At 38.6% G+C, this 26,812-nt stretch overlaps 1 protein-coding gene across 1 annotated transcript in view; it reads left to right on the forward strand.

Annotated features, from left to right (window-relative positions):
- The window catches only part of LOC126282061 (DET1 homolog), a 52,900-nt gene extending 26,447 nt beyond the window's left edge, over positions 1-26,453 (forward strand). The window contains exon 4 of the mRNA XM_049981502.1: positions 23,240-26,453. Within this exon, the coding sequence (XP_049837459.1) occupies positions 23,240-23,423 (184 nt within the window). The 3' untranslated portion in view covers positions 23,424-26,453. The remainder of the gene's footprint in view (positions 1-23,239) is intronic.
- The last annotated feature ends 359 nt before the right edge of the window (positions 26,454-26,812 follow it).

The following is a 26,812-nucleotide window of genomic DNA, read 5'->3' on the forward strand; positions in this document are numbered from 1 at the left end:
TTTGCCATCTATTGTTTCGTGTTTGCTGCTATCTCATTTAAATCCTGTCTGCCTAATAAACCACGAAACTAGAGTAAGACAACAGCAAACACGGAAGAATATACATATTGTGTCATGTTTATATTCATATTATTCTTATGCCTAATAGTGATACAGTCAGAAATGAAGCACAGCAATTGACTAGATTTTGAAATCTAAGATGACTCTAATTTCTGTGCAGAATATAATGTACTAAAGAGGCGCCTGCAAAGATTTTCAAACGGAGAAAAATTCTCGCTAAACTCTTGTTCAGAACATCTATCATCTGCAGTCTATTATTTGCTTCTTGTTGGTCATTATCAAAGAAAGGAGCAATGTAAGTAAGAACAAATGGCAGTCTCTTGCCATTGTTTCGCTAATGTGACGATTTCTCTCTCTCTCTCTCTCTCTCTCTCTCTATTATTTTTTTTATTTTTAGCGGAATTAGTGCGCACAAAAGCAAACCAAGCCGCGAGCAGCGACAGGACATAAACACGCACTATCAGAATGCGACAAACAATGCATGACACAGTACAGTAATGAATTTTCAGCTTAGAGTGACGTAAACACCTATAACAAAGAAAACGGCACTTATCAGATCAGATAAAAATAAGCTATCAATTCAAACCACACGAAGCATGTGGAAAAAGGAAGGGTACCCGTATAAATACAGATGGAGTGCCTGACACATAGCAATGGCTACCTGGTAGAGCTTAACTGCTATGCTTACGACTCGAACCAAAGTACTGTAGCTGTATCGTCATTCATTCGACCTGAATTGTCTCATATTACAATGGACCAACTTTGTTTAGATTTGGAGATGTGGCCTAAAACTTTTCTCTCTCCTTGAATTTCGAGTCTCAAATTTCAGGTGCGGCTTAGATTCGTGAATTTTTTTTTCCTTGATTTCGAGTCTCATTTTTTAGGTGTGGCTTAGATTCGAGTAAATACGGTAATCCTTTTGGGAGACACTTTGGCCAACTTCTTTGCACCCCTGACATGATCCTATGCAGGAGGGGTCCTGACTAGAAGCCACTGCTATTTCGTGAGCCGTGATTTGGAAATCTTGCAAAGTGTTGTGCATTGTCTCATCTAGTAGATCAAAATACATTGATTCCATACCAGCAAAATCAACATCATGGCCAGTGGGGAGTTGTTGTTGTTGTTGTTGTTGTCTTCAGTCCTGAGACTGGTTTGATGCAGCTCTCCATGCTACTCTATCCTGTGCAAGCTGCTTCATCTCCCAGTACCTACTGCAACCTACATCCTTCTGAATCTGCTTAGTGTACTCATCTCTCGGTCTCCCTCTACGATTTTTACCCTCCACGCTGCCCTCCAATGCTAAATTTGTGATCCCTTTTGCCTCAAAACATGTCCTACCAACCGATCCCTTCTTCTAGTCAAGTTGTGCCACAAACTCCTCTTCTCCCCAATCCTATTCAATACCTCCTCATTAGTTACGTGATCTATCCACCTTATCTTCAGTATTCTTCTGTAGCACCACATTTCGAAAGCTTCTATTCTCTTCTTGTCCAAACTACTTATCGTCCATGTTTCACTTCCATACATGGCTACACTCCAAACAAATACTTTCAGAAACGACTTCCTGATACATAAATCTATATTCGATGTTAACAAATTTCTCTTCTTCAGAAACGCTTTCCTTGCCATTGCCAGTCTACATTTTATATCCTCTCTACTTCGACCATCATCAGTTATTTTACTTCCTAAATAGCAAAACTCCTTTACTACTTTAAGTGTCTCATTTACTAATCTAATTCCCTCAGCATCACCCGATTTAATTTGACTACATTCCATTATCCTTGTTTTGCTTTTGTTAATGTTCATCTTATATCCTCCTTTCAAGACACTGTCCATTCCGTTCAACTGCTCTTCCAAGTCCTTTGCCGTCTCTGACAGAATTACAATGTCATCGGCGAACCTCAAAGTTTTTACTTCGTCTCCATGAATTTTAATACCTACTCCAAATTTTTCTTTTGTTTCCTTTACTGCTTGCTCAATATACAGATTGAGTAACATCGGGGAGAGGCTACAACCCTGTCTCACTCCTTTCCCAACCACTGCTTCCCTTTCATGCCCCTCGACTCTTATGACTGCCATCTGGTTTCTGTACAAATTATAAATAGCCTTTCGCTCCCTGTATTTTACCCCTGCCACCTTTAGAATTTGAAAAAGAGTATTCCAGTCAACATTGTCAAAAGCTTTCTCTAAGTCTACAAATGCTAGAAACGTGGGGAGGTGTGATAATTAAGCAGCATTTGCGTGTCATGTGGTACCCCAAAAACGAATGTCAAAATGGAAAGTGCTCAAGAACAAAATCCAGTGATGCACACTCTGTGTAGTTTTTTGTGAATGATGAGCACATGGACCAAACAGAGAAATGTTGGGTTTGTCATTTGTAACTACCTGCAGCTTATTCCCATAGAGGAAAACACAGAATTTTGTAACACCATACACAATGGCCAATGCCTCCATCTCAATTTGTGACTAATTTTGCTGTGCCTGTGAGATTGTATTAAGGACCGGCAGCTTCTTGCTTGCATCCGCATGCTCTGCCATCGACATAATCCTGTTGCTACTTAACATATGTGGTGCAAAGAACTTGCATTTGTGTAGGTTATAATGTAACACATTCCCCAGTAGCCACTGAAATAATAAGTTTTGCACATGCTCCTTCCTAGTAGCACTCATTACCTAAATTCCATCCAAAGAGTCATCATTTCAGAATACCATGAGTTAGATGCTCTGTGTATCTTTGGAAATTTCCCAGAGCTGAGGGACCACAAAAGGCAACCTCTTGCACTGATGATTCCAAAAGACATATTTATTGTCAGGATTTTCTGTGCGTCTACATCCAGAGGGAACTCAAAGTATACATCCTTCAAATCAGTCTTTGAAAAACTCTGTACTCCTGCTAACTTTGCTGAAAGTTCCTCTGGCCAAGGGATAGCATGAATCTTGATCTCACTGTACGCCTTAATCATGGCCTTAAAAACACCGCAAATTTTGATGGAGCCACTTGCATAATTTGTAGGACTAAGGGAATTGCCCATGGACTGGCTGAGATTGGTGCAGTTGCCTCTAGTTCCTATATGCTGGCTAACTCTGTCTTTACTGTGTCTTACATTTGCTAACTGCTCGCATTTGCAAACTGAACTGGCCGTGTACAACAAAATTAGGCACCGTGGACCTCATGAGTGACATATGTCCCTCAAAGTCTTTGGCCATACCCAACATTTATAGTAATAATGCTGATATATATCTAATAATTATTCTACATCCTGGAACAGTACTGAGCTGGACATCTGATTCGCCTCACCCCGTACTTGGTGTGGGTCATGTCATCCAGTACTTCGAAACCAAATGCAGTGAATGCATCTAACACAAAATATTTACACTCGATTGTGAACTTATTTCCTACAAAGGGATTTGCCATTCCACATTCTTGTATTGTGGCCATACAGTAAATAGGACTCACAAATGGATCTTTTAGTGGCTGTATGAAAGAACCTGCTGGTTAGGTGGTTACATACTCCACAGATGATTTCAACAATTCTTTTATCAAAATGCGGCTCCTGCAGACAAAGGGTGCTCCTGCACTGTTAGGTTTCTGTGTTAATCAAAGAAGGAACAAGATCTGTATCAAGTTGCCCAGCTAGTTTGTGCCTCTTTACAAAATTTGGTGGTGGAAATGCACATTCAGCATAGTGCTTAGTTCATTAAATTCTAATGCCTCAATGTCCATGCATGGTGCAGCACTTGAACCATATCATGTGTAAGCTCCAGAGGGACCGATGACGCAAGCAGTTTGGTCCCTTAGGAATTCACACACATTTGAAGCTCCAGAAACTTCTAATCCCTCATTACAAGCTATTTCACAAGCAAGAGTCAGTCTCATCGCCACTGTTGTAATGCACTACTAACTTCGGAAATGTGAATAGGTATTACCAGAGAAAATAGGTAAGTGGTTGGCAAAAAATAAAAGACAGATGATAGCAAACTGTACACAAATCCACAAAGATAAACCAAGGCGAATTCAGTTTGTTAGCCAAGAATAGTCAGCAATGTGCACAGTTCATAAAATTCTAATGCTCAATGTCCATGTGAGAATGCAGCTTTTGAACCATTTAATGTGGAAAACTACTACTGTTGCTAACTAATGGAGCACTCAGGTCCATGGGATCTGATGATTTTCTTACATTGCAGTACAGCCTGAATCTATGCAGGTAGTTGTCTCATCTCTCTACAGCCATACACAGCAAGTTGGGGGACAGGAGCGACAGTTGGGCAACAGGTGTTCGTCTGACAATCCGCTTGCTCACTTTTTGGCTCAGCACCACATCCTGCATGATCTGCTCCTGCTGCAGTTGTTGGAACTGCATCTGGTGGTGTTTGTGCATTATTTGATACTGCAAAAGCTCCAGAAACATTTGATCCTTCATTAAAAGTTATTTCACATGCGTGAGTCAGCCTGAAGATTAGATGGTTAGATCACATAACTAATGAGGAGGTATTGAATAGAATTGGGGAGAAGAGGAGTTTGTGGCACAACTTGACAAAAAGAAGGGACCGGTTGGTAGGACATGTTTTGAGGCATCAAGGGGTCACAAATTTAGCATTGGAGGGCAGTGTGGAGAGTAAAAATCGTAGAGGGAGACCAAGAGATGAATACACTAAGCAGATTCAGAAGGATGTAGGTTGCAGTAAGTACTGGGAGATGAAGAAGCTTGCACAGGATAGAGGAGCATGGAGAGATGCATCAAATCAGTCTCAGGACTGAAGATCACAACAACAACAGTCAGCCTCATTGCCACTGTTGTAAAGCACTACCAGTTGGGGTAGTGCATTTAGGTATTACCAGATAAAAACGGCAAGTGGTCGGAAGAAAGAGACTGAGCAGATGATGGAAAACCTTACACAAATCCAAAAAGACAAACAAAGATTTTATAATGTTTTTCTTTATTTTTACCAGTTCTGCTGTTCTCTCTCTCTCTCTCTCTCTCTCTCTCTCTCTCTCTCTCTCTCTCTCTCTCACACACACACACACACACACACACACACACACCCACACACACCAACCACATTGAACAGCTGTGCATTGATAAGCCACTATAAAAAAACGTTGTCCTTAGGTCAGGGCTTTGGGATGTAACACACTTTATAATCTGTGTTAAATCTGGAATATTATTGTATTACTGAAGAATGATCATTGATAACAAAATTTTTGTTGAGTGTATTAAACAGCTGGCATGTGCTTATGTTTAAACATTAAATTGTTTTCAGTGAAAAAACAAAAAAAGTGGTTTATTGTCAGATGTAGTGACATTTGAGACAGACTATAGTTTTCTACTCCACTTCTTTATTTATCTACTTTCATGTGACTGCATTGCTGTGAAGATAAAATGAGAACACTAACAAAAAAAAGATTTAATAACAAAGAATCAATGTCCAATGTCCAAGACACTATAACCATCAGATTCTGATACTAGTTGATTCCTAGAGAGTCTGCGTTTCTTGGAATTGTGGAATTGGAAATGGTACGTGACACATCCCCAACTAAAATCATTATGGATAACTGTTTTTACTGTAATTCCACTTATTCTAAGTAAAAGTTAGTGCTATTGCTATTATTGCAAATAGGTAGTAGATGAAATTTTGAGTGAATAGCCATTAAATTCGAGCAAATCCTACAATTCTGTGGGTTATTTAGTTTATTGGAATTCTCAACACTGGTCTGGCCATAAGTCACATTCCAACAAAATGGAAACGGCATGTCAAAAAGTGTTTAAAGTGCCCTCATAATTTGGAAAAAGTGCTTCACTTAGGTACAGTAATTGAGAACTTTTTTAAAAGCAGGAATAGTAGTATAGCTATAAGTAAAAATACTATTTACAGGCTAGGTATGTAATATAAACTATACTTTATGTCAAAAATTACTTTTAAACTATAGTGTCATTTTCTTTTTGTTTTTATTATGTACTACCTCAAGAACTGACCTTATTAAAGATGTAAAAAGTTATGTGTACAGTCCAATTTATTTCCCCTAATAACTCTCCCATAACTCTTAAGCAGCTTATTTTAACTTGGTTATACAGTAACTGAAGAAGCAGTGCTGTGAAACACCTTTTGCAGTACAAAATACCAGCTTCAGTTTTACCCTTTCCAGTACAAAATACCAGCTTCAATTTTAATTATAAGTGCTGTTTATCAGTTAAATTTTAAAATGCATAAATAGCTGGCCATTTATGAATTCTGGGCATTTGCCGAGGCACTTATCCTGGGGATTTGCCCCAACGTATAAATGTCCAGGCATTTTACACCACTACAGCAATGTGCAAACAAAACCTGAATAGTGAACAGAAAGAAGGAACCATGAAAAAGTGCATCACTATGTGCAAAGAGTAACATCTATGACTGGAAAGCTTTGGATACATCAACACAACTACTTGAGGAACATGCACACTTTGCTCATTTCCTAAGCGGCCAGAGGACCTAGCCAACTGACACAGTATCCACGCCACCTGTGGTCTGGCCGTAAAACCATAAACTCTGGATGTCTAGTGCCGATGTCTCCATCTCAATATCAGTGTCCAAATCCGGCAACAATGCTAAAAATAAAGTAGGGGAGACTGAGAACAAAAGTAACATTTTGCGTATTGCTTTTTATTTCTAGCTCCCTCTAAACATATGAAACATAATGGACTAATTTATGTTTTCTGCGAGACTTTCCTAACACAATTAAATCTAGTTTACCTAAAATTACATATAATTTGTAGGCGTGAAATTAGTGTGTTACCTTTGACCTCATTACGGGAGAAAGCACAGGGTAACACAGGTAGACTACAAAAGTAACATCATATATAAAGCTTCATTTTATCATTTAAATGTTTTATAGTGTAACTTAAAGTAAATTGCCATTGTAAAACATTGAACAAACATCAATAAATGGTGGAAAAACATAAAAGTTCAATTTTACATACATTTGCATTTATTAAATTAACTGAAATAGTGGTTAATGACACTAATGAATTCAGGCTTTACAATTAAATGTCCAGTGAGTCAGTAAAACAGAAGAGTAAAGCATATCTTGAGACCTATTCACATTCACAATTGTGATAGAAGTATATATCCTTCCATTTGATACAAGAAACGTGAGACCAATTTTTTACTTTCCCTTGACTGAATCTACTTCTCATTAGGACAACTGTGACCGTATGGTTCAAGACATACTAGGCAGCCACTGTCCTCACCTTCCGACTATGTTTCTTCAGGTTTTTTCTGTTGTTGCATTCGTACCATGCTGCATTGTAAGTTTAGCTTTTTCTTCGCTTTCTTCACCTGGGAACGGCTTTTAGCTCTACTTCTATGGCCAGTTTGTCTGGAGTATAGGTCAAAATTGCAGACTTTTTCTTCTTTCTTTCTTTTCTTGGGTTTTGTCTCAGATCTGCTTTTGGGAATGGATGATCTACTTCAGCTGAAAAGGCTAGATGAATTGAACAAGATGATTGTGAGACACTAGACTGCTCATCACAGGTTTCGACACCTGCAAGTGATTTCTTGTGTATTGCTACTGAATAAGCATTAGATATGCTCACAGCATCAGATGGTATGTGGAAAATCATAACGGCTCTGCTAAGTGCGTAGTTTGTTTTCCATCATCATCAGAAGCTTGTGATGCTGGACAGTCAGTGACGGCAGATGGGTTAAAATAGGTCTTGCTGACCACGTTGCTATTGAATGGTACCATGCATGTGCAGTTAAAGCCCAGTGCATTGTTTCTGGGAGCAATTGAAGGTATATCATAATTTAGCATGGTCTTTCTGGGATGATACCTGATCCAGCTGTCACCAAAACCATTGACCATCTTTTCAAATGGACCATAAACTAAATGTCCTAGGGGCTGCACCCTGTGTGTACAGTGTGGTGGGAATGACAGCATAACAATCCCCATGATTTTGCAAAATTTCAAGCTGCTGATATATATGTGAAATTCATGATTGTCAAGAAGCAATAGACTTTAGTGCTCTGTAATTGGTTTAGCTAATTTTTGAAAGTGGTTCAAGAACGCCAAAAATTTTTTTTTCTTGCTTCCAACCATTTGCATTTCCTGCCCCAGTGCAACCAATAGGACCATCTCAAACAGAACAATCATGATATCACAAGAAAGGGAATACAAAGAGAGAAGCAGTACTGCTTCCCTGAACTTTGATAGCAGTGGCAAGAGTGCGCCTTTCAACAGAAATGACAGCTCTCTTCTGCTTTATTCCATGTTTATTGATAATCCTGTTTGACTTCTGAACAGTGGTGATACTCATATCGTCCACATTCCAGATCACCATCAGCTCAGACTTGTATCTCTCCATAACTTTTGCCAGGTTGTCAAAAAAGGTATTCACATTTTTTGGATTAAGACTCGTTGCTTAAGCAAGACTTGTGAGTCGAGTTAACCAAATACACTTGTGGATTCCTCTTCACAAGAGCTATACACCAGTTTGAGCCAGCAATTTGATCAGGTCATCTATCCAAGCTGATTGAATTGATATATTGTTCGTAGTTGCCAGTTCATGAGCTAATTTATAAGTATCCCTAGGACTAAACCCATGTAATATTACCAACACATTAATCACATGTTCAGCATTTTGTGTTTCATCAGAGAACACCTTTTTAAACTTCTGTATCTGATCCGAGGCCTTGAAGTACTGTCATCATTCACACATTTTTCTTTGTTTTTAATCTACCAATGTGGTTTCAGATGGCACAGTGTGCTTCTTTGCTGCTGCTCTAAAACTTACAGTTTGCAACATCATCTGCCCCTATTTAATACACAGAGTTATTCTTTTAGTATTCATCCTAACTCGTGCTCTTGCCATAATTTCCTACAGTGAAACTACTCAATAAATGATGGATTTGTTGAGTAAGACATGCTGCTGCTAACAGTATTATATCTAATTTACCGATCCAAAATAAAATAAAAACTGAGTCTCCCCCTGCCCCCTCTCTCCCCCTGCCCCCTCTCTCCCCCTGCCCCCTCTCTCCCCCTGCCCCCTCTCTCCCCCTGCCCCCTCTCTCCCCCTGCCCCCCCTCTCCTCCTGCCCCCCCCCCCCTCTCTCTCTCTCTCTCTCTCTCTCTCTCTCTCTCTCTCTCTCTCTCTCTCTCTCTCTCTCTCCCCCCCCCCTGCCCCTTCTCCCCCCCCCAGTCCAACAGTTCCATAAGCTGTTTCAAGTTTTGAGAGATTGCAAGCACAGTTCAGTGACAGTCAACTTTAACTAGTTCATGTATTGTGACGACAACATATTTTACCTGCACTGTTATTAAATGCATTAATTCGCAGTGCCGATTTGGGCTGTTGTGTATTCTCAAATGACAGTTCACTATGAAATGTGTCAATGCATAATCATTCCATTTAAGAAAACACTATCCTTCTATCAACCACATTTACATATTTCACAGACATGCTCAATGGAAATTAAATAGCAGTTTAACACAAAATTAGTTGGAATTATTTCGTAAAGTGGTATGTCCTTTTATATAGCTTACAAGTAGTCCTGTCTTATTACACATATGAAATCCATAAACATGACTGGCACAAGGGCAGTGCCATCTTACAAGGAATTTATTATGGATTGCTGCACCTCATAGTGAACTGTCACTTAAGAATGGCACAAGAGGCAGAATTGTCACTGATAATAAATGCATCTAATAACATCCAAGCAGAATATGCTGTCATTTCTAAAAAATTATAGGACTGAGGATACAAATAAACACAAAATAATTTGCAAATAGCTTAGCTGTGTTCTACACTTTGTTGCATGTGCAGGAACAACACAACTAGGCAATATTTTCAAGAAGCACACATCCCCTCTTGACCTCCTTCCATCAACACGAAAGAGTAGTTTCCCCACATTGTAAGAGAAACTGGTGATTAACATTCTTGTGCATGTGAAACATTATTATGATGAAGTGTCAACAGTAAAGTGCTCCTCACTGCAACAACTGATGAACTTAGTGACAGTGAAATGTTCCAAATGTCAGCAGTGGTCTCCAGACATCACTCCCCAAGTGATCACAGAAGCTCAAAAGCATCATTTATTTTAGAACCAACCTTTTATTTCAGATGAGAAATACTTTCTGATGCATCCTACATATTTTGGTTACACACTTAATATATCAGGTGAATTACAGCCTAAGACTCCCATGATTCACCGGCTCTCTTTAGATTGGAATTCATATCCAAAGCGACTTTGCATTCGTAATGTCTCCCAGTCATGCACTGTTAACACAAGCATACTAAATAATTGCATGAAAATATGAAAATAGTGGCAGTGGAAGGCAAGAAGAGGGAGTACTTGCGTCTCCCCATCTGGAATCTTGCTATATTTTCAACACTGATTCCCAATCCTAATTCTCAACCAGTTTTTTCACTGATACCACTATGTTACTCTAGCAGAATCAAAGACAGCTGCAAAGGAGACTCTTGCTCTTCATGGATCTGGAGAATTGGCATCTTATTCATTTAAGAATTTTCATGCATTTCTAGAAATGGTTGTGCTTTTCTATGAATGGATGGAAATGTGCGTACATTCAACACTACCTCTGATCATACATTTAAAATAATGATAAAATATAGCTGCACAAGTGTGCAATAAATGGCTGATTCACAATGTGCTTTTCTAAAAAAGAGAGGCATGATGGATAACGTCGGGATTAGCAATAAGGAAGGAAAGTAAGTTGAGAATGTACATGAAACCAAGGGTATGTGGAAGGAATATACTAAACCCCAATGGAAATACAGAAAAGGCAAATGAGCAGTCTGAGAATGTACAGGACACCAAGATGAGCCTAATCTGGACAGGGTAGCAGAAGTGATAAAGATCATGAGAGGGGGGAAAGCACACCGCTGGATTATGTAAATATGCAGATGGTGAGAGCAAGCTGGTACAGTAGGAGTGGAGTGGTTCTATTATGCCATGAGAACAATATGGAAAGAGAGGACACTTGAAGACTGGAGAAAGGGAATTATAATGCCAATTTTTAAGAAGGATGGCACAAAACTATGCAGAACTGTAGTGGGGTTATTTTGATGTGTCATGCTGTCACAGCATTTCAAAAGAATCTGGAAAAGAGAGTATGGAAAATAATAGGATGGCGACTTGGAGAGAAACAGTATGGGATTAGACCAGGAAAGTCAACAGTGGATCTAATTTTTAGTGTGTGGCAGCAGCAAGAGAAACACTACAAATATAGTAAGGATTTAGTAACGGGTGTCCATGGATATTGAGAAGATGTATGATAGTGTGAAAAGAAAAAAGCTCTGGGAAATCCTTCAGAAAATGGAAACTGGAGGGCGTACTATGAAAAGAATAAAATAAATGTATAAAGGAAGTGAGTTGGATAATAGGAGGAAAACAGAAGACAGACAAATCACAAAATAACCAAAGATAATAGATGAGATTCCAACATGCAAGAAATCACACTGTGAAAACTGTCTGTGAGATAAAACAAGCTTTAAACAAGAACCACATAATAGAGACTGAGAAAGACTTCAAGAAAAACATCCGAGCATTCCAAAACACTTCCAAACTAAATCTCTCAAATGCAAATCGTCAAGCACGCTATTAAACTGTTCCTATGGTAGATTTTTCTACAATAATAATGATATATGTCATATCTGGACTAATTATTTTGACTTCTTCTTCAATTACAAGGGTTTAAATCCAATGTCAAATTCGAAAACAGCATACCTGCTCATAGCATTCATCTCGTCCCATAAGAGAAGTAAGTAGATAGATCATAAATTTACTAAAAACAAGAAGTCACCAGAGGAAGACTCGATAACTGCCAAAATGTGAAACAGCACAGTAAACCTTGCACCTGATAAATTAACTGAGCCTAACTGCAACATTTGGGAACACTGAGAAACTTCAGGGGCATTGATCCATTCACTACATAAGAGAGGTAACTGAATGGATGCAGACAATTATTGTGGCATATCTCTTCTCTTAGCAACCTTTTGAAAGCACTTCTGACTAGAGCAAAGAAACAATTGGACTCGAAGCTGGGTAAATAGTGTGGAGGGTTGAGGGAAAAATGTTCATGTGCTGAACAGGTCATGACATTTAAATATGCTCTCTCTTACCCATAACATAGAAGAAAGAAATTCTTAGTGACTTTTGTAGGCTTCTAAAAGGCTTATAATTCAGTTAACCAAATAACACTTCTCAAAATCCAGAAATAATTTGCCTTGGATAACAAAACGAGCTATTGTCCAACAGACCACTATTCCCAAGTGAAATTGATGGAAATCAATACTGGAATCAGACAGGAGTATGATTTTTGTTACACCTTTTCAACTGTGAGAAATAAGTCTGCAAGTGGTGAAAAGGAATGAGTAACAAAGGTGTAAAAAATGGGGCCAGGCTAGGCAGTAAAAATGTGAATTTTGCAGTTGACTGTCTAGCCTTTGCTGCTGATCTCAATTTTTTTATTCACTAGAGACAGCTGCAGAACAAATCAATGAACTGAAGACACCCAGCTAAGATGGAATTACTGATTTTTCCAAGAAAATTGATTTATTTATTTTTAGCAAATGTCATATCAGCACACAGGCTCATAGATAAAAAAGAAGAAAATCAACTGTGCATAAAAATTTATATGCTGTAGGAAAAAGGGATGGATTCCAACACCACCTGGAAGGAGCCTCTGCATCACAGATTAAGAAAACAACAATGGTGTATCAAGTAATAAAAATTTGTACAAGAGTAAATGAATATCCATAAGTGCCAAAATACAGTGCTACAGCACAGTCATCTGACCAGAAGTGCTATGTGCTACAGAATGAGTTGCTATGAATAGAAAAAGGTCTAAATTAGAAATAGTAGAGAGACAAATCTCGATGAAAATCCTAGGTCTGTTCAAATAAATTAATGAATTTAGATGATGATTCAACACAAACTTTGCTAAAAGATCACAGACACCATTCGTAAGCCAAAGATTTTTTTCCTATGGGAACATGGTTCATGAGTCCTGTGAGGTTGCACATTCAGTTCTTCTGCTACTTTTTCAACAAGCACGTCAAGGCTGTGTGGTTCACCAAGGTAGAAGTATACCTGCAAGAAGTGGGACATCTAGAAACATATTCTACTTGAGAAAAAACTCCAAAAGCCACTAACACTAATTGCCCAAATCAATTTTAATTCGTTAAGGTGTTGAGTTAGATGCCACATCTCTTTGTTGCCAAATGGAAATGTCTATAAAGAGATCAACCAACTGCATTTGATTAACATTGATGAAGAAAGGAGAGCTGTGGCACAACTTCTTGTGACCAGAAACAAAATTTAATTCGCTGCTATACACTGTAGAACAAGAGTACATACATAGTGATGGAACAGGGGAAACCCCTAGCCAAAGCTAAAAATCATGTACCAGCAGGGAAAGTTCTCTGAAGACATTACAAGAAGTGAATTCCGTGGACATTTTCTTCCCAGGAGGAGGATTGTGATTGCAGCTCAGTTCAGAAAGCTACTTTCTGCAGCAAATGATGAATCAACTTGTTCTAGACATTATGATTGTGGATGCTTAGGCAGGCTTTGCCAGTAGTAAACTGTGAAATTGATTGGCCAACTGTAGAACAACATCTGCACAGTCTCAGTTTATCCCCAACCACCTACCACGGCTGTAAGACCTGGAAGAGGCCAGAAAGTCAATGATAGTGAGGCAGTTGAGCATTTCATGTGCAAATAGTTGTTAGAGCATCTCCAATTTCTCCTTCTTCTTTAGCATCGTGTTGATTTTAAGGATGAAGATATTAATTGCCATTGGAAGATGTGCAGGAACATGTAGAAAAGACAACATATTGCTTAGCATGGGGAAAGACCTTTCTTTAGAATTAATACACACACACACACACACACACACACACACACACACACACACACACAGAGTTGCCACCAGATGCTGGAGCCCAACTGCAGTGTGCTGTACTTTGAATACACACTCATGCTCATAAATTAAGGATAATGCTGATACATTATGAAACAATGCTCTGGTGGGCGGTTTGCGGGTTTAAATCACCTCAGGGTATGACCATGCATTGCATTTGACCCACAGTCATTGCACGGTGGCGCTGGCAGCAGTCCACATACGCAGACGTGTGTTGGTGCATGTCAGAGTACGGTGTAGCGAGTAAGTGTGCAGACGTTTTCAGACGTGCTAATGGTGACTGTGTGTTGAAAATGGCTCAAAGAACACACATTGATGCTGTTATGAGGGGTAGAATACTAGGGCGACTGGAGGCTGGTCAAAGACAGCAGGTCATAGCACGGCCCCTCCATGTGACACAAAGTGTGATCTCAAGATTATGGCAACGATTCCAGTAGACAGGAAACCTGTCCAGGCACTGCAGTCGGGACATCCACAGTGTACAACACCACAAGAAGACCAATATCTCACCATCAGTGCCCGCAGACGGCCACAGAGTACTGCAGGTAGCCTTGCTCCGGACCTTACCGCAGCCACTGGAACAGTTGTCTCCAGACACACAGTCTACAGATGACTGAACAGACATGGTTTATTCGCCTGGAGGCCTGCAAGGTGCATTCCACTGACCCCTGGTCGCAGGAGAGCCCATAAAGCCTGGTGTTAAGAACACAGAACGTCGTTATTGGAACAGTGGTCCCAGGTTAGTCTGAACAGTGATTCTCACCAGGTTTTCATCTGGCGTGAACCAGGAACCATATACCAACCCCTTAATGTCCTCGAAAGGGGCCTGTATAGAAGTCATGGTTTGATGTCGTGCAGTAGGATTATGATTGGTGCATGTACACCCCTGCATGTCTTTGACAGAGGAACTGTAACAGGTCAGGTGTATCGGGACGTCATTTTGCACCTGTACGTCCGCCTTTTTAGGGGTGCAGTGGGTCCCACCTTCCTCCTGATGGATGATAACACACGGCCCCACCAATCTGCCTTCGTGGAGGAGTACCTTGAAACAGAAGTTATCAGGTGACTGGAGTGGCCTGCCTGATCTCCAGACCTAAGCCCCATCGAGCACATCTGGGATACTCTCTGTTGATGTATCGCTGCAGGTCTTCAGACCCGTACGACGCTCCAGGAGCTCTGACAGGCACTGGTGTAAGAATGGGAGGCTATACCCCAGCAGCTGCTCAACCACTTGATCCAGAGTACACCAACCCGTTGTGCGGCATGTGTACCTGTGCATGGTGATCGTATCCAATATTGATGTCGGGGTACATGCACAGGAAATGTGGCGTTTTGTAGCACATGTTTTTCTGGACGGTTTTCTGAACTTATCACCAATACTGTGGACTTACAGATCTGTGCGGTGTGTGTTCCGTATGTGCCTATGCTATTAGCACCAGTTTTGTGTAGTGCCACATTGTGTGGCACCACATTTTGCAATTATCCTTAATTTATGAGCATAAGTGTAGATGCCGAGGAAATGTGAGTGGTGAGTGTACAGCAAGGAACAACATGGAAAGCGGCTAGGAAGGATAACACTTAACAGATTTTGAGTCCAGTGAGCTTCTCTAAATGAAGGATATGCATGGAGACTTCCACCTGCACAATGCAGGAATGATGGTGCTTGGGGGGGGGGGGGGTGCAGATCATACTGGGATGGGTCAGTGAAAGAAACATAAAGGTCATCATATGCACAGTGGTTCCAGCTGGGTTTTAAAGAACACAGCATATGCACAGTGGTTACAGTGGAGTTTTAAAGAACACTACTAGGGAACTGAAAACAATTATTGAATATGAATATGAAAAAGTTATTGGTAGACAACCATCTCACAGGGAATGAGAAGCTATGAAGAACGTTGCCACAGTAAAGACTTTCACTTCTTCTTAACTGGAAGTTTACTCACTTATATTGTATATTTATACCATGTAGTCTGCTTTAATTTTGGAAAGCATTTATCTACATTGTACTTACTTATAGTTGATGTGTGCCAGATAAGTACGCCATACCAAAAATTGACCACCCACAGGAGACATCACACTAACACCAAGTAACACTACCTCTAGCCTTGACTCCCATCTCTATTGATCATACTTACTTCATTCTAGCTTCTATAATGGCCTCAATTCAATGGGGAAGAGTGTTCGCAAGTTTCATCACGTATGCCGTATCCAGGTGAAGACCGATTTTGATGATAATATTCTTTAGAGCTATAAAATTGTAGGGTTGTTTGTTGGTTGCTATTTTTCACCCACTGTTCCATTTAGTCCCAGGCATTTTCTACAGAATTAAGATCAGCTGATTCAGTGGGCCACTCAAAATGCAAAAGGGTACTTGAGTAGTCATGAAACCAGGATCATAAGCTTGGCGCCTTATAAACACAGGAAGTGTCATCCTGGAAGACGGTAGTGCCCACAGCATATAGCTCTTGAGTTCTACAGTGCAAATGTATTTAACCTTATCCTTAAGTATCAGTATGATCAAATCCTATCAAAGTGCACACTTATCAGAGCTGAAACTTCACTGACATAGGTTTAATTTCAGTTTTTATGCCTTTCAATGAATTTATTATGTTCTGTGTGTAAAGACTCTAATAAAATAACAGCAAGTGGTGGTATGTCATTTCAGTGTAATTGTTCTGCAGTTAATCTGAAATAAGCTGATAGCAGTGCACTAGTTTGGGCTCTTGCAATTCATACAGAATATCTCTGCTTATGTGTAAGTAGCAGGGGGTCAGCACTAGTGTTAATGCTACTGACTGCTTGGAGGTTGAAAGGGTAGCTTTAGGTTGTAATATAATTGATATTCAAGTTAAATAATGATTTACGCAAAAGGCCAAGATTGTTCTGCAGGTTCGATCTACCCAGTCATCCAGCACTCCACTTATAAAACACTGATCACAGTAAGTGATATGTTGAAGATAAGGTTACTCAAATTAAATAGTTGAAATGTACCCTAATATAAATCCATACATATTCTTCATTAATTAATGTAAGTGTTCCCTATCATTTATAACAAGAATCTTTATCAAGCTTGTCCACGGGCAGACGTGATATTCATTGTTCACAAAATTATTACAATGGCCATCCCAACGGTGAATGAGTATGGCATATCAAGCTATCTATACATTTTGATACAAGGAGTAAAAAGTTCCCAATCTATCAGGAAGTTCAAAGTGTTGTTGCATCCAGTTCAGAATTGTACCATCCCTGGTGATTTGCTCATGTGCTGTGGAATCTTACATTATTTAAAATTGTTTCTAAATTTGTAATAAAATGCAAAGTTTAAATCTTTCCTTTAAATCACACGCAAAAGTGCCCAAAGGAGATAGTGCAATGCCTATGGTGCTGTCGGTGCATACAGGGTGTTGTTTTATTTGAAAAGATGCAAATTGCTACTCAGATTGCACAGCACACCGCCTATCAGCTACTGCCAAATTTCTGTGTTGTTTGACCCTTTGAAGATGTGCAGCTTCGTTTGGTATTGTGAGCAATAGCCCTATGTGAGGTACCCAACTCCAAATGTCGAGTGCATCCAGTTCCCTTAACAATATTTGCTCAGTAACTGTTTTCACTGACAGTAGAAATTCCTGCTGGGTTTGAAACTAATTGTCACTGACAAGGCATGACACTCATCTCCAGTCCTTGATTGATAAAATCATTTTACAATCACTATTCTTATGTTGAGTTACATTGCTGCGACTGGTACACCATTCCATTTGGACATGTTAAACTGTCCACACTGCTACATCAGAAAATTGGGCAACTTCATTTATGGTGGGTCATGGCCATGTCCAAATATGATAGCTTCTTTCTGTCATTCTGCCATGTCAACTTATCATACTGTACTGATTCCATACATACCAATTTACTGCCATGACGTACATCAGCAGTGAAGGACCACGTGTCTGTTTGGTACCAGTTCTGTACCATCTATAGTGGTGAAGATTGACTAGTGTGCTGTTTTAGGAGGTTCAGTAATATTTTGTCTTGTGAGCTTTGTTTTCAGTGTCCCTCTTGTGCATATAGCATGACACATCTTTTACATGTGTGCATTCAGTCTAATATGTCAACACTGTGTGATAAAAACCCCGTGATGTTAATAGACATCATCATCAAAGCTCTTTTCAAAAAATACTCTCCTGCCACATTATGATAATATTGCACAGCAGAGTGACCAGAAGTATGATATACCTCAAGGGAACACATACTCTTTTTTTCCCATGTTGCTTAGTGTACACAAGGTGTTTCACAATTCATGTTACACACTTCTAGAGGCTGTAGGGGGGACTTAGTAAACCAAGTTTTACATAGGAATCCATGGCTGGAAATGGTTCATTTCCGTGTTACAGGGAAAACAAGATGTACAGATTTCACTCCTATTTACTGTGATATTACAATAGCTGTTCACTATGATGATCAGCAAGTCCAGTGTGCACAATGTATCTGCATAGTAAATTCACAAAACTCTGTCCAGCATGTATGGTGTATGGTAAATCACTTCTGCCTCATTGTGATACAAGACTCTTTATGTGGCTCCACAAGAAAATGTCCAAAGGGGTAGCTGGGGATGCAAGTGGCCCTTCTCAAGCAATCCACCTGTCCCCGTAGACAACGTTGAGATAGTTACAGGCACAAACTACAAAATCTGTTGAAACGCCATCATGCTGGAACCACAATTCGTGCCGAATGTCCAAGACACATCTTCAAAAACTACGCCATCACTTGTTGCAAGAATATCAAGTGCCTGTCACCTATTAGGTGGGGAGGAAGGATGTATAGCCCAGTCACACAACCATTACAGATACATGCTCAGATATTGATGCTGAAGGTGTACTGAAATCATCATGTACATGTGGCTTTAGGGTTTTCTTGATCCCAATGTCACTATTTTGAGCGTTTGAAACACCTTCCTACTGAAATGTACTTCGGCAGTGAACAAAATTCGCCTTGGAAGCTGAGGAACATCCACAAGTGGTGTAAAAACCAAGTAAAGAAATTGACATGGGCACAAAATCCAGCAGGAGTGTGGCAGATACTTTCTGATGGTGAGATGAGTGGAGTTGCTGTTCACACAGAACACGCCAGACAGCAAGTGAGGCACATGCAAATTACGTGCAATGGCTCAGATACTTGTTGATGGGTTCTCCTCAACTTGATGAAGCCCTTCTTCTTCCAGTATGACAGTGTGCTGCTCTCGTGGGGCAACACAGTGTGTTCTGTTGCTTGTGAATTTCCCACTTTCCCGCAGCCATTGTTCTAGTCCAGCAAACACGGGATGAGATGGAGTCATGCAGTTTGGAAAGTACTCATGGTACAGACGTTGGGCTTCTCTTCCATTACCGCAAACTTCCCTGTAAATTAACAACATATCGGTGTACTGTGCGAACATGTTCTTAGGCATCCTCCTACTGCAATATTAGCCACCATAATGCCACTTAACACATCACCAGGTAGCATGAAAACAAGGAAGAGAGGAAATAGAGGACATCATGTGGCATCGCATTGTCATACCATTCTTAAATGTGGGTGCCCTACCATAACAGGTGAACTGCGTAAGAAACATCTAGTGCACGGTTGATCACCTCTTGTTTTCCTTGTAACATGGAAACAAACCATTTATGGACCTGGGTTCCTATATAAAACTGGATCTACTAAGCACCCTCTACAATCAAAAGAAGTGTGTAACATGAATTGTGAATTACACTATATCCCAGTGGCCAACCTCATCATCATAACACCAAGTCTTTTTCTTAATACTGACTATTTAGCTGCAAAGAATGTTCCTAAAAGTACCCAGGAGTAGACTATTGGAACAGTCAGCTCACCTTTTTGAGTCTACAGTATACAGCATCTAGTTTCTGAAATATAGAAGATGGAAGGAAACTAAGCTTCACTCAAATAGATCTGCACTACTAAACACACTCTTACCAGCCTTCCTATGTATCACCAGTGAAAGGTACGTTACCTTCAAGAATCACTGTGAGAAACAAACAGAATGTTCAGACAAAAAAATGTTAGATTCTTGTCTTGTCAATTCCTAATGGAAATCCTACAAACATAATAACATCTGCTCTTGCGCCCTGCTACTCTGCAGCTGAATAAACTTTCTCCAATGGATTTCATTCAGTCTATGTGAAGAAGGTTGCCATTGCACTAAACAACACTTTTGTGATTTTCATTAGATGTTTCTAGCCCACTCAATGTGAAAACTTTACCTCAAAGTAGAAAATGCTCCACTAAACACCAGAAAAAAATTTGCACTGGTGCAAAATTTTCCAAATGAAAAATTACAAGTGTCTCTTGCATGGAACACCTGGTGCAGGCCATGACTTCAGTTATGGGTGAGCTCTCTGAACAACACCCAACAGCTGACACAGACACAAGAGAAAGGACCTATAGGTCAATGGATATGTACTTTGGTCAACAGAACTGACAGGATGAAACCAGCTGAAGAAATTGCTCCACAACATCAATATGGTTAGGCTGCGTGGAGAATCCTTAATAGATGATCAAAAGATAATTTAGTTAAATGAGAAGCTCAGATATCTTTGTGAATATGTAAAACCTCAATGTGACATATCTTAACCTGGTCTCAAAACACAATGTGACATTTCCATGTACATAAATTTTGTGAGAGTGTCTCAGAAACAGAAATAGAATTCCCATGCAGCACCAAATCAGCCACCATTAGCTCTCTCTCTCTCTCTCTCTCTCTCTCTCTCTCTCTCTCTCTCTCTCTCTGTGTGTGTGTGTGTGTTTTCTATTTTCTTAGTTTCTTTAATAATTCATTAGAGTTATCATTTGTGTAGTAACAGAATTACCATTATCCTTATATTTACATGTTGCTGTTATGTCATATCCGATACATCGGAAATCTGGTGAAGACCAAAATAAAATTTAAGGGGTGGTAGGTCAGCACTTAGGCCACAGCACATAATATGTGGTACCTTCACATATATAGTTGAAGAGAAAATGGATTAATAGAATATACAAAAAAGCAAAACAGAAGTAACAAACAAAATTGTTCTGCATTAATCATTAGTAAAGCACCGTGACAGCAAATAAGACACCGTTTGTGATGTGGAAGAAGAGCAAAACTGTTGAGATGGGGTTGACAGAGAAGAAAGATGTTAACAGAAGGAAATCCAATATTTAAATTTTGTATTGTACAAAGAGAATGTGGAAGCTGATGTGAGAGAGAGAACAATAAAATAAAACTGAAAACAAAGAGAATTCTTAAAGTGCTATAAATTTAGAAGATGAAACATTTTAGATTTTAGATGAGGAAAAGATAAGGGCACGAATGTTTTGTTAAAAAAATTGAGGGTAGACAGGTTACCAATAGAAAATAAAAGTATAATTCTATACCTCATGGCAGTATAGGCCTGACAAAATGTACTTGCCACATGACACCGCAGTGCCAAAAATACACATAATTAAATCACATTTTAATTCCTTTAGACCACATCGTAGATTGTCTGCCTTGTATCCTACTATATTTACTCATTATCACTGACTCCTACCTCCAGCTTCATTATTGATCCTCTTCTCTGTTCCCTCTCCTATTCTACCCTCTGCTCCCTGTTCCATCCCACAGCAACCACTCCATCCCCACCTTCACCTTCTCTCTGCCTCTAGCATCATAACAATTACATGGCATTGATTCTCATTGTGCTTTGTTCAAATATATTTCCTTGCACTTCTCATTGTCAGTTACAATATACTCTTTTTCATTATCTTATTCACTTTTTCCTTCATCTTACTGTGCTGTATTATATACTTCTTATATTATCTGTTGTAATTATTGGCATTATAGTACAGAAGGAAGCTGTTCTCAGTTAAAGATTTCCTGAAAAAATATCCTGTGATGCCTGAACATCAATTTGAAAGAATCTTCCAGTCTGGTGAAATGACATTTGATAAACATTTCTTAAAAGAATTTGCTTGGATCTAGAAATTCTTCAAAGGTTATTTAAGGACAGTATAAACTCAATTTGGTCAATATTAATTAAAATTTCATAAGTGAATATGTATTCCAAGTTCATTTTTCATTGTAACAAACATTTTAATATTTCTATCTAGTAAATCCATGATTGTATGAAATATAGGAATCTTCTGTATTGAATATGATAGTTGCTTCATTATTTTCAAAAGCCTAGTAGGGGTTCCTATATCATTGTGACCATGGACACTATATTCCTATCCACAAACAATGGCAGTTTCCACAGTTCAAGAGGTGGACAGGGATTGCATTATTTGCCAGTTGCAAGCGACGGCTTCGGTCCCCACATACACGCGCTCTGCACTTGAAGAGGGCTTGTGTACTGCAAATTACAACTCTCTCTCAGTTGTGCAGAATTCATTGCTTACCACCACATTAGCTGTGACAACTTGCAATTAATCAAATAAAACTCACTAAATAACTTGCTGCTGTCATGTTTAATGCTCGCATTGCCTATGACATTCACAGCAGAATGCAGAGAACGCTACTGAAGACTCATTGGCTGTCGGGGAGTATCTGTGATGTAGATGTGTAGAACAAGCCGAATCTCAACCACAATCATTCGTGACTGCAACTTTAGGGCTGTGTACAGCTGTTGCTGCCACTTATTTCCTTCAATTGCTGCCAATTGTTTCCTTGAATTACATTACCAGAAAAAAACAGTTTTATTTATGCTCAGTAATAGGAGGGACAATCAGAATAGAGGTAAGGAGCCACTTGTACCTAAGGAAAAAAAAAATAGTTATCCAGATCACGTCATCCAATCACAAAGCTCTAATACAGTCCAGTCATCACAGTGAACTTGATAAATGATGTATCAGTGATGTGCACCTGAGAATCAGAAAATTAGGTTCACAATTTCCATGATATTTCAGTGATGTTATCCTATCACATGATTGTGACAAGATCTTTGAACTCTGTTCCAGTACTGCTTTTTGGCAACTTCTAGAAATTGACAGTTAAATTTACAGTACAGTGGAGATGTCTTGCTTCATTTTTCCATCACTAGTTATAACTATTGTTCTCTTCAGACCTATAGTGTTCCTCTTTTGATGCATTATTATTGACCATTAAAATATAATCAAACATATTCCTTTTTCTAAATCAGATGACAACAACAATTTCTTTGACTATCAGTTTATTTTTCTGATTTCTTAGGTTTTAGAAGTAGTAAATATCTATTTATGTATACTAAAACAACATGTGTATTGTTGCTTGTAGATTTTATGGACGTGACTCTGGTTTGCTCAAGTTCAGAATTTATGCCGGGGTACTTGGACGAAGTCCTCCTCCTGCAGCAAGGCGGCTCGTGGCATTCACTTTCCATCCGAGAGACCCATTTGCCATCAGTGTTCAGAGAACCAATGCAGAGTATGTTGTTAATTTTCATATAAGGCATGTATGACAACGAAGAAAAATGATACCACTCAACTAAAGGCACAGGCAGATTTGCACACCCTGTCATAGCTTCATAATGTGAAATTACATGCTGGAATGGATGACAGAGTCCTTGTGAAACAAGATTAAAACTTTTACTGTTATTTCATTTCTCACCTAAACTAAATAGTCTCAAATTAAATTTCAGTGTGGAACATAAGATTTGGTTTTCAATAGTGTATTTCAGGAAATCTTATGAGTATGAAATACTAGTGTAGTATTTCAGTTTTAATTCTTGTGTATCAAAATACATCAGAACAACATTGTTTCCACTTTACCAGTGATAAGTTATTTTGAGTCTGTTGTGTTATATTTAGTCTGTAGTTTCAATCTCCTATGTTCTGCCTGTTTTTGTAGAATATGTTGAGACAACATGATGTGCATTACAAGAACTGTAAGATGTGGCAGCATATTTAAGTTCCTTTGAAAGGGAGTCGAAAAGGAGGAGATCTCCAAATGGATATGTTAAAGATAGAATAAATATATAAAAGAACAAATGCTTGAATACTTTGTACTGTCACTTCTGTTTACGTGTTTTTATAATTTTGGAAATAGCAAAACAGGATTCAGTTTCCACTATGAGCAGTAAAACGTAATTCAAGCACCAGAATATGATCATAGTGTGATAGTTTCATGATAAAGTCAGATATTCAGTGATATGTGCCATTTGCAGTTTGTAAGTAGCCTTCTAATACTTTTTGCAGCACTAATTACAATGCAAAAGGCTTTTTCTTAAATATAAATTACAATTTCTCATTTAAAGTATTGTGTTCAATATGATATTAGAAGGTGTGCAAACAGATAATCTCATTGTTAGTGAATGTGTACCTTATTTACAAGTGCTGGCACTTGGATAAACATCCTAAAACCTATTGTTATTTAGCTGTTGGCATTCCTACAGGCCTGCTTGCCAGTTTTTCATTATTTTTTAGCATGAGTCAAGTAAGCTGCATCCTATACTACTCAGCGTTTTCCCATTTACAGCAGTTTCCTGTGACATAAGAAGTTATGTACATACTCATAGCTTCAGTAACACAGATGATGAGAGGCTTGATTTTAAAGTGGTTAATTTATGTTGGGACAGTCAAATACATGTAACTGAATTTTGTAATAAGTTCCAGTGCTTGTAACAATTTTATATTATGTCAAAGCAGGATTGATTTTACATTATTTTTGTTCAAAAACTTTTTGACGATATCTAGCATTATCTGTGACTTTTTGTCTCAATGACAATTAAATATTTACTGGTATCTTTAGACATCCATAGAGGGGAGAAATAACTGTCATTAACATATATGGGTGTCATTTTCCAAACAGAATAATGTGGACAGAGAACGCTGTAGAGATATCTTTGCTAGCTCTCTGCCATGCTCACTAACCTTTAAGTATCTGAATTCCTCGACACCCACTATTCAGACATTGTTATCTCTTGTCTAGGCAGATCAGTCACTAACCAACAAACTATTGTTAAGGGACATAATTTTTTCAAAAGCTGTCTAACATAATTCCAGGAAGAATATTGAGATTACAGTAACTTAATGATTTTTGTTCACAGCTTTGTTGGCCCAGGTACATTGAAACCATCAAAATATCATCCCTTATTTGACACAAACACAGCTATAAGTGTATTTCTTTTTTTGCTAGCAGTTCGACACAGCAACATTTCCTTGAGTTTTTATTGTTACTTTGTTGACCACAATAAGTGATAAAGGCAAAATACTGTGTGTGTGTGTGTGTGTGTGTGTGTGTGTGTGTGTGTGTGTGTGTGTGTGTGTGTGTGTGTGTGTGTGTGCGCGTGTGTGTGTGTGCGCGCGTGTGTGTGCGCGCGCGCGCGTGTGCGTGCGTGTGAGTAAATGCTCATGCAGGTGCAGCATATGCGTGTGGATTTGTGGAATATTAGAGACGCGATCTTCACCTCACACTTTTTAGGGAAGATCGGTGTGCAGAAAATACTGTGATTGCAGTCCTAACTCATTCCCCAGAATATGTTTTTCAACACTGAACCATTTCAGCACTGTTTTATGCAGTGCTAGGGCTCAAGGTTCATAGAGATTCAGCCTGTATAATAAGTGTCAATGAGTTGATTGACATTGTATATGGTTCTTAGGTGTTAACATGAAATACAAAGCCTTCACTTACCACATACATGACACAGAGTGTCATAGTTGTTAGGTAAAGAGCTATGTTTCCTGTATTTTGTAAACTATGTTGGCTAAGACTTTTCCTAATACTCTATATTGTATTAAATGTATTCTGCCATGTAAATATTTGTTCATCGTATCTGTTGTTATGTACTTAATGTTTCATAACTGACGAATTTGTCATCTTCTTTGATCATTTTTAATTTTGAAATTGAAGTGTAAAATACTGGCTTTGTGTACATAAAACTTTTATGAAATGTAACTGAGGGTAACAATAATTCTGAAAGACTGTTTTATACATAAATTTTCATGAGCAGAATGGTACTGACAATATGTAAATTTGTATTCTGCAGAGTAATAGTTTTTGCTTTGGAAATGTTTTCATGCAGTGTTCATCTGTGGCAATAAATATTATTCTCGTCTTTTCTGTAGGCTCTACACAGGGTTATATACCACTCTTGGAATGTGTTCACTTCAGTGAAGCTGTAAAATTTGTGATATTTTTGTAACTAGCTGTTATTTTGTGATGACATTTTTATTGTTGTTGGATTTGATTAGACATTTTGCTATACCATTGTACACTTCAGTGCAGAAATCACTTACATATAAATATTTTAGAGTAACATTTTCTTAATTATATTTCTCATTTTTAGACCTGTAAATAAGTAATTTTTGAATTATTTAGAAATTTCTATCATGGGCAAATTTCAGATGACGTGTGTTATTTGTAAGAAGGTGTTACTAAATTTGCTGATGGAATTTTGCAGCTATTAAATTATATTTTTGTGAGAATGGGAACTGTTAATTATGTAAATATTGATAATTATTTTCAAAAATATACTTTTCACTGAAAATAATTGTTGTTATTTTTAAGTTAAGTCAGTGGTATGATAGTGTTCTGTCAGATGCCATGCTAAAACATCTCCAGTAAACCCCTTATTTGGCAGAGTATCACACCATATTCCTATTAGATTGTCCCAGTTAAGGGAACCAAAACTCCCTTTAGAGTCACTGACACCACATGTAACATTACTTTTGTTAGGATTTGCTTTACCTTCTCACCTAGGCATAGCAATATAGCAACATCCACAATCATAAGAATTGGTGGTAGTAGTAGTAGTAGTAGTAGTAGTAGTAGTAGTAGTAGTGGTAGTGTAACTGAATATGCCATATATAACATTACTTTTTGTAGGATTTGCTTTACCTTCTCATCTAG

The sequence above is a fragment of the Schistocerca gregaria genome, chromosome 7 (assembly GCF_023897955.1).
Source record: "Schistocerca gregaria isolate iqSchGreg1 chromosome 7, iqSchGreg1.2, whole genome shotgun sequence".
NCBI classification, from domain to species: Eukaryota; Metazoa; Arthropoda; class Insecta; order Orthoptera; family Acrididae; genus Schistocerca; species Schistocerca gregaria.